We start from the raw sequence: 8,825 nt of genomic DNA, 5'->3' as shown, positions 1-8,825 counted from the left end.
AAAATATTCAAAACTTGGCTAGTCATAAAAGTAGCCTAGAAATTGTTATAAAATGTGATATTAGTAGCATTTGCATACTGTAAATTTATATTTGTACCCTATGACTAATGATTGAATACTGCTGTCTAATTTGTGTGATTTTGTCATAAGAGTCGCATATCAAATCAATTGCAACCAAACATTTGACTCAAGGTAGAGTGGCCATCAATTTAAACTTGAGATAAAATTTAATATACTTATCGAAGAAACTTGAAGTACAGAGCAACTTGAAAATGACTTTTCTCTGCTGTTTCCAGGTTTCTCTGCTGCAAAATATGGATTACCTAGTCTGTGAGTACACATTTATTACATCTTGGTTTATGAGCTTTGATGTCCTATAATGAGGAGCACTACAATAATTCAGCATTAGTTGAATTAGAAGATGCATTGATGTTATATACTGGAAATATTGGCAGCTTAAAGTAAATCTCAGTTTCAGCATCTCTTTTAAATCTCAGCATTCTACCAATTTCATGCATGTGATACACTCTTTTATATCCTCACATGTTGTTTTGTCATCCAAATTTGAATTGAATGTACGGTACCTAGGCTGTTCATTGAAAGAGAGAGAGAGAGAGTTTATTGTGTGTCATAATACAATTGAAGTTTTAGTTTTTAAATAAATAATTGATAAAAGTTCACTCAGCCGCCATTTTGGATAAAAGTATCATAAAACTTTTTTTGTCATCTTTCTCGTTTTAAAAATGCCTTTAAAATTATGTATCACACGATAGGTGTTAACAGTCAAAATATTTGAGTTACAACCTCTCATTCCCTTAAAAACTAAAACTTCAATCAGCCGCCATTTTGGATACAAGTATTATAGAACATTTTTATCGATGCCATCTTTCTTGTTTTAAAAAGACCTTTACAATGATGTACCACACAATGGTTGTTTACATTTAAAATATCCGAGTTACAACACATAAGTCACCCTCTGATGTGGGGTTGAAATTCATTTTTACATCAAAAGTAGAGTATTTGACCAATAACTTATCCTGAAAGTTACAGTATTATATCAACAACAGTCTCCAACTTATTGAAGGGTTCCCATACACATGACTCACTCTGTATATGTGTATCAAACACATGAAATATTAGCTTTTAATATAAATTTTTATTGTTCATTACCCAATAAATTTTTTTCAATTGATTGCATAAAATTTATTTCAGGTGGAAAGATTGCCAAAGTTGAGCTCATGAGGGTAGATGACATCTCAAAATCCGAATCAATAATCTATTCACAGGTAATAAATATTTTTAAAACGTTTCAAACCTATCATGAATGCCTGTCAAGCAATTCTTCATCTGTCAACTATGCTTGTTGCCGGCAAGGAAAGCTGAGACGACTAAGGCGTTGCACCCTTCAGTCTGCTAGAGCCCCGTGATTATGGGTTCGAATCCCGCAGTCATGCATGGATGCTTCTTCATCTCATCAAATCACTCTCACACTTTCCAGAACACTTTAAAAACAGTTTTAAAAATAGCTATATTTCTGGGTTTATCAAGTAGCTTATTGAATGCTATCCTTTCTTCTAATTTCATCTTTAGTTGGTTCTCAGATGTGGAGAGAAATATCATAGGCCTATTAGAAAATCATGTGATGAGAAATATGAGATTCAAAAACCATGTTAAGTGAAGTATGAGATTCAACTATCATTGTACTCTATAAGTAGGTAACAAATGCATTTCATTAGCCCACCATCTGTTTGTGATAGAAGAAGTTATGCATTCTCCAAATCATGCAGTAATACCATTGAGAAAATAATATAAGAAGATATAACATGGTGTAGGTCGTTTATGTTCTAAATATAATTACGGTTTTTGTTAACTCAAGCCAATTACAATCGACTACTGTCTATTATTACTGTTTTGGCCTTGTGAGAGTGAAAGAATGTCACAGTATGAGATACTACCAGTGTCACATAGCTTCACAAAAAATAACTATTGGGACTATTTGCTTTATTTAACCGTGAAATTTGGAACATAAACCTCTTATACCATGATACCAGGATACCATTTATGCAAAAATATTCACTGCAAAAATGTAGTATTTTCACAGCTAACATCAACACTTCCAATTCAATTGATGCTGGTAGTCCAGGTTGAAACTCACCATATCTTATCCAAAAATTCACCAAAACTATTTCAGTAAGTGCTCAGCAAAAAAAGTTGTTTGTGGTTTTGAATCTTCCCCTACCTGTGAATCAAGTTATCAGATAAGACCAATCTTGTCCTCTGTCTACAGATCGAGAGAAAGAAGCAAGAAGATGGATTTGCAGAACTTCAATTGACAACAGATAACATCAAACAGGAGCCAATAACCTCAGAGGAAACCCCAACTACTACGCAGGTATATAACAACCAATCAATATATATATATATAAAAGCGAAATGGCACTCACTCACTGACTGACTGACTCACTCAATCGCACTAAAAATCTACCGGACCAAAAACGTTCAAATTTGTTAGGTATGTTCAGTTGGCCCTTTAGAGGCGCACTAAGAGCGGATTTGAAAAAAAATCCAAAGATACACCCAAAATCTGCGTTTTTCCAGCGTTTTTTAGCGTTTTATCAGCTTTATCGGGAACAAATGAACAGAAAATGTTCAAATTTAGTACAGAAGCTCAGCTAGGGTGTAATAATGTTGTGTTGGAAGGAATTTGCAATAACGCCAAAGATACACTAAAAAACCGCATTTTTCCAGCGTTTTTTGCGCTTTCTCAGCTTTATCGAGAACAAATGAACACAAAATGTTCAAATTTACTACAGAAGCTCAGCTGGGGTGTAATAATGTTGTGTTAGAAGGAATTTGAAATAACGCCAAAGATACGCCCAAAATTAGCGTTTTTTGCGTTTTCTCAGTTCTTTCAAATAATAGACAGAAAATGCTCAAATTTAGTACAGGGGTTTAGCTAGGGTCTAAAAATTTTGTGATGAGGTGACTTTAATATTTCATCAAAGATACGCCCAAAATCAGCGTTTTTCCATCGTTTTTCTCAGCTTTTCTGAATTTTCTCAGTACTTTGACTTTCTGATGGAATAAAGCATGCTCAAATAAAAAATGCAGGCGAGCGAAGCGAGCCCGCTAATCTCATTTTTGGACGATCCAGTCGGGGGTCCAGGGGGCGGAGCCCCCTGGCTAGACAGATATGGCGAGTGAAGCGAGCCTGACGGCTAGTTATCCTCATATATTTCTTGTCATTGTTTCTGATTACATCTAAAACTTCACTGACAATACATAATACACAAAAGTAATCAAAGATTGTGACATATAGCAACAATACATGAAATAATTAGGTAGTAAAAATGCAGTTTTAATATTGAACTGATAGTGTATTATTGAGATAGCAATCAGTAATCATTCATGATGTTTCTATTGTCTATCAATATTGAAGTGATATGAGGATTGCAGGGTGAATTGGATGGTGAATGTGGTCGTCTGCTGGAGAGAGAAATGGCATTTTGTGAGAGTGCAGACATTAAGGCTGTGCAAAGGCTAAAAATAAACTTTCTACTCGTGATATTTTTTCGATTTGTATATCATCAAGCTATCAAAATGAAAAAGTTTTTCAGGAAAACATTTTTTTCCGATCATTACTTTTAGAGATATGAGCGACTGAAGTTTGAATTTTTGGGACAGAACATTTCAAATTCGGTTTGATATAAATCCATGAGATTTAGAGGATGGGTTCTTCATGGTATTGTTGATCTAGTAAAACAAAAATTCTCTGAAAATATCAATTTTTAAGATAGTCATTCAATTTACCAAAAATAACTCAACTAATAGTTATTTTTGGCTATTTTTAGTAAATTGAATAACTATTTTAAAAATTGATATATTAAGAATTTTTTTACTAGATCAACAATACCAAGAAGAATCTATCCTCTAAATCTCATGGATTTATCTCTTACCGTATTTGAAATGTTCTGTCCCAAAAATTTAAACTCTAGGCGGTCAATGATTCAATGATTTTATTTAAGCCAAAGTACATCAGTACATAAAATAGGTCACATACAACATTCATTATAAATAAAATACAATATACAATGTCAGCTTTTAAAAAGTCCAGTGTCCAATTGTCTTTTTGTGATGACTATTTTCACTATGTCCAACGTATATTAATAATTAATATAATAAGAAATATAATATGTCCACTTCTATTACCAATATAATATCATAATATATTATGTTTAATTTAATGAATGTTACAAAGTAATAAAGTATTAGCTATCAAATAGCATCAACAAACAAGTAAAGTACATCCCATAGAATAGCAAATTACATCCCAGAAGTCACTCCCCACTATGTTCAACAATGCAACCCTAACAGCCACTCATTTAAAAAAACTCACTAATTTTATAAAGAGGGGTATCCAAGAGCCATTTTTCGACCGTGCTGGCAAATAAGCTACTTGGCAAGGACCGAACTCTCTCGGGTAGGTGGTTATAGAATTTCACACCTGAAACAAGGAAACAAGATGAAATCTTGTGTAGTCTATTTCTATAGACATGCAGATCCGCACGATGTCTAGTATTATAATTATGTATATCCTCATTCCTGGCCAAATTGAATTCATACTTTTTTATTGCTAACAGACATTGGAAAATGTACACATTAAAAACAGTCATAATTTTACAATGCCGATAAAGAGGTTTACAGTGCTCAAGATAAGGAGCACCACACAACACGCGAATGGCTTTCTTCTGGAGGATCAATACTCTGTCTACCTCGCTTGAGTGACCCCATAGTTTCACGCCATAAATGACATTTCCATTTTGAGGCGCCTCAGCAGAAATATCACTCTGCTAAGCCTAGAGCACAAAACGTCTATATGCTCTCTCCAACACAGCTTGGGATCAAGAACAAAGCCGAGAAGTCTAACACAAGCTTCACTACCAAGAGTACCTCTAGCTAGGCTGAAAGTGATAGCCTGTGTTTTCTCGTCATTCAATGTCAACCAATTTTCTACAAACCACCTAGCAGACACCTCCAGCAAATCATTTACCTGCGCTCTAGCCATATCAGCATTGGAATCACTAGCAAACAAAGTGGTGTCATCAGCATACATGATAACTTTGCCAGACAACTCAAAATGTAGGTCGTTGATAGCTACTACGAAAAGGAAAGGGCCCAAAATGGAACCCTGGGGCACACCGTGCTTCACAGCTATGGGAGATGAAACCCTGCCATTCCAACTGACCACCTGTTTCCTGCCTGACAGATAGGAGCCAAGCATTCTCAGTGGACCAGGCTCTAGTCCATATCTTTCGAATTTTTTCAGCAAAATGCTATGTGAAATACAATCGAATGCTCTTGAGAGATCACACAGCAGAACAGAGGTGGATTGTCTCAACTCAAAAGACCTAAGAATCGCCTGAAGAAGAGTCTCAACTGCAAAACTTGTAGACTTACCCTTTCTGAACCCAAACTCAAAAAGTAATGATCAGAAAAAAAATGTTTTCCTGAGAAAACTTTTTCATTTTGATAGCTTGATGATAAGCAAATCAAAAACTTTGAAAAATATCACAAGTAAAAAGTTTTTGTTTAGCCTTTGCACAGCCTTAAATCAAATCAAATCAAATCATTTATTTGCCATACAATAAATACATATTCAAAACATAATAAAAGAAAATACATAATTTTATAATCAGAAGTATAAAATAATTAAAATAAAAATTAAGCATGAATAATACCAAAATCATAATTAGATTCTCAATGGTAATCCGGCATCACCAGCAAAAGGAATCAAGCCTTAAGCAGGACAACAATACAGAACTCGATCCACAGCTTGTAATGTGTCAATTTCATCTCACCAATGAACATTTTTTATTGCAATTCCATTTTTATAATGTGTCTTTTTAGGATAAGAGTCCAGCTTTATTGAGAAACATTCTGTAGTAACGCATAACATTTTGATTATTCGATAGACCGAGAGATGCTAGCAGAATGACGTAGCCAAAAATGCCGGCGAGAAGTTTGTGCTGTCCAAGCCACCAAAACCAAGAGCCTTGTTTCATTTTTCCTGAATGTTCTGGTTTGGGAAGCTAAAATATCATTAAAATGGCCACTAACATTCCGGCCCTTAGTTCATCAACTCCATGACCCTGATTGAAGAAGGTGGTATCATCTGCATAGCAGACAACACTTCTGCCATCCATGCGATCTACGCTATTCACTGAATTAAAAAAGAGAAGTGGCCCCAGGACAGAGCCCTGAGGCACTCCACAGTAGAGATGGAAAGTTCGAATCACTTTACTGATCTGGGCCATGACCGAATGACACATATCTACTCCACAATTGATATAGTTTCGTATACGAGACAGCACACCAATTGCCAGTTAGCTAGTGCCACATGGTCGTGGGTTGGAATCCCGTAGTTACTGATGGATGCTTCATCATCTCATCAAATCACTCTCACACTTTCCAGAACACAGGCACAAGCAAAAACACTTCCGGCATCATAAGCGAATAGAATTAACACTTTCTCTCTCACTCTCTCTATCACTCTTATTTTCTCTCCCATTGCTTGATCAAATTCTTATTGCAAGTCAGTTGTAGAAACTTTTTCTCTCTGTTCCAGATTGAAATTGTGAAACATGAGAGTCCATTTGAACAAATTGACATTGAAATGAAGAATGAACCTTCTCATAGCAGTACAGCTATTCATCAGGCAAGTATTCGCATTCTCAAAGTACTTATTCACTCCGTGAGGAAGACAGTTGTAAAAAAAGTTATATCTCTTGGTTTGTCATGTAGCTTATTAAATGCTATTTCTTCCTATAATTCATCTATTGTTGATTCTCAAATGAAATCATGAGGAGAGAAATATGATAGGAGATAGAAAGAGTTGTGCATTCTCCAAATCATACAGTATATACCATAGAGAAAAGGATATAAGAAGATATAACATGGTATAGGTCATTTATGTTCTAAATATCATTTCGGTTTTTTAACTCAGAGTCCAGGCGCAAATTTCATTGCGTGGTCATTTTTGGGTAACAGCGGTGGTAGATTTCTCAATTTCTTCCTTAGGTCTAGCATAATAGGGATCGTGATGATGATAAGTCGAAATCACAGGCAAACACCTCGAAAACAAGATTGCCGCAAATTTTTTTAGGATTTTGTTATATCGCTTGTATTTCAATAACCGTTCAAGATATTTAACCGTTTTTTGAACGAAAATAATTATAAAATCTTCCTCTACAATTTTTGTTCAATAAAAGTTCCCTCTAAAACGCATATTTTATTAGTTATAAGCCATCAGAAGCTACAAAAAGGTTTTTTCTAATTTTTCAAATTTCGTTCTATTGTAACTTTTTTGTACAAGAGATACAGAGAAATTTAAAATCTATGGAATTTAGATCGTTTTTTCCAGCTTTGAAGCGATATATATCTTCGTATCGGTCATATCTGGTCGTTCTCCAGCGACCTCCAAAGAAAACACTGCATGATTTCTTGTGCGTTTTTCCATATGCATGAGGTAACAAGCTTTGAGTTAACAGTGAAATTTGTAACATAAATGTCTTATACCATGGGATATCCTCTTATGGTATCTTTTATCTATGGTAATACTCTGACAAGAGTCATCGAAAGTGATATTCACTCTTGAAAAATGTAGTAATTTCTACAGCTAACATCATCACTTCCAATTCAATTGATGCTGATAGTCCAGGTTGAAACTCACGATATCTTATACAAAAATTCACCAAAAGTATTTCAGTAAGTGCTCAGCAAAAAAAGTTGTTTGTGGTTTTAGAATCTTTCCCTAGCTGTAAATCAAGTTATCAGATAAGACCAATCTTGTCCTCTGTCTACAGATCAAGAGAGAGAAGCAAGAAGATGGATTTGCAGAACTTCAATTGACAACAAATAACATCAAACAGGAGCCAATAACCTCAGAGGAAGCCCCAACTACTACTCAGGTATATAACAACTAATCTATATATATATATATATATATATATATATATATATATATATATATATATATATATATATAAGCGAAATTGCACTCACTCACTGACTGACTGACTCACTTAATCGCAGAACTAATAATCTACCGGACCAAAAACGTTCAAATTTGTTAGGTATGTTCAGTTGACCCTTTAGAGGCGCACTAAGAACAGATTTGAAAAGAAATCCAAAAATACTCCCCAAAATATGCGTTTTTCCAGCGTTTTTTAGCGTTTTCCCAGCTTTATCGGGAACAAATGAACAGAAAATGTTCAAATTTAGTACAGAAGCTCAGCTAGGGTGTAATAATGTTGTGTTAGAAGGAATTTGCAATAACGCCAAAGATACACTAGAAAACCGCATTTTTCCAGCGTTTTTTGCGCTTTCTCAGCTTTATCGAGAACTAATGAACACAAAATGTTCAAATTTACTACAGAAGCTCAGCTGGGGTGTAATAATGTTGTGTTAGAAGGAATTTGAAATAACGCCAAAGACACGCCCAAAATTAGCGTTTTTTGCGTTTTCTCAGTTCTTTCAAGTAATAGACAGAAAATGTTCAAATTTAGTACAGGGGTTTAGCTAGGGTCTAAAAATTTTGTGATTAGGTGACTATAATATTTCATCAAAGATACGCCCAAAATCAGCGTTTTTCCATCGTTTTTCTCAGCTTTTCCGAATTTTCTCAGTACTTTGACTTTCTGATGGAATTAAGCATGCTCAAATAAAAAATACAGGCGAGCGAAGCGAGCCCGCTGATCTAATATTTGGACGATCCAGTCGGCGGTCCAGGGGGCGGAGCCCCCTGGCTAGACAGATATGGCGAGTGA

At 35.0% G+C, this 8,825-nt stretch overlaps 1 protein-coding gene across 43 annotated transcripts in view; it reads left to right on the top strand.

Annotated features, from left to right (window-relative positions):
* The first annotated feature begins 6 nt into the window (after window positions 1-6).
* Window positions 7-8,825, top strand: part of LOC111055396 (gastrula zinc finger protein 5-1-like) — a 116,221-nt gene continuing 107,402 nt past the window's right edge. For 25 of the 43 annotated variants that reach the window (XR_005571229.1, XM_039427673.1, XM_039427620.1 and 22 more), the window contains exons 1-5: window positions 7-330; window positions 1,213-1,286; window positions 2,288-2,392; window positions 6,626-6,715; window positions 7,863-7,967. Coding sequence is in view for 41 of the 43 variants with exons in the window: in XM_039427673.1 (XP_039283607.1) it covers window positions 273-330; window positions 1,213-1,286; window positions 2,288-2,392; window positions 6,626-6,715; window positions 7,863-7,967 (432 nt within the window). In the remaining 2 variants the exon portion in view is untranslated. Of the gene's footprint in view, window positions 331-1,212; window positions 1,287-2,287; window positions 2,393-5,837; window positions 6,598-6,625; window positions 6,716-7,862; window positions 7,968-8,825 lie in introns of those variants that run through there. The other 18 variants (XM_039427784.1, XM_039427756.1, XM_039427681.1 and 15 more) reach the window with 12 other exon arrangements.

The sequence above is a fragment of the Nilaparvata lugens genome, chromosome 1, assembly GCF_014356525.2.
Source record: "Nilaparvata lugens isolate BPH chromosome 1, ASM1435652v1, whole genome shotgun sequence".
Taxonomy (NCBI): Eukaryota; Metazoa; Arthropoda; class Insecta; order Hemiptera; family Delphacidae; genus Nilaparvata; species Nilaparvata lugens.
Note: the sequence above shows the minus strand (reverse complement) of the source record. Positions and strands in the feature narration are given on the sequence as shown.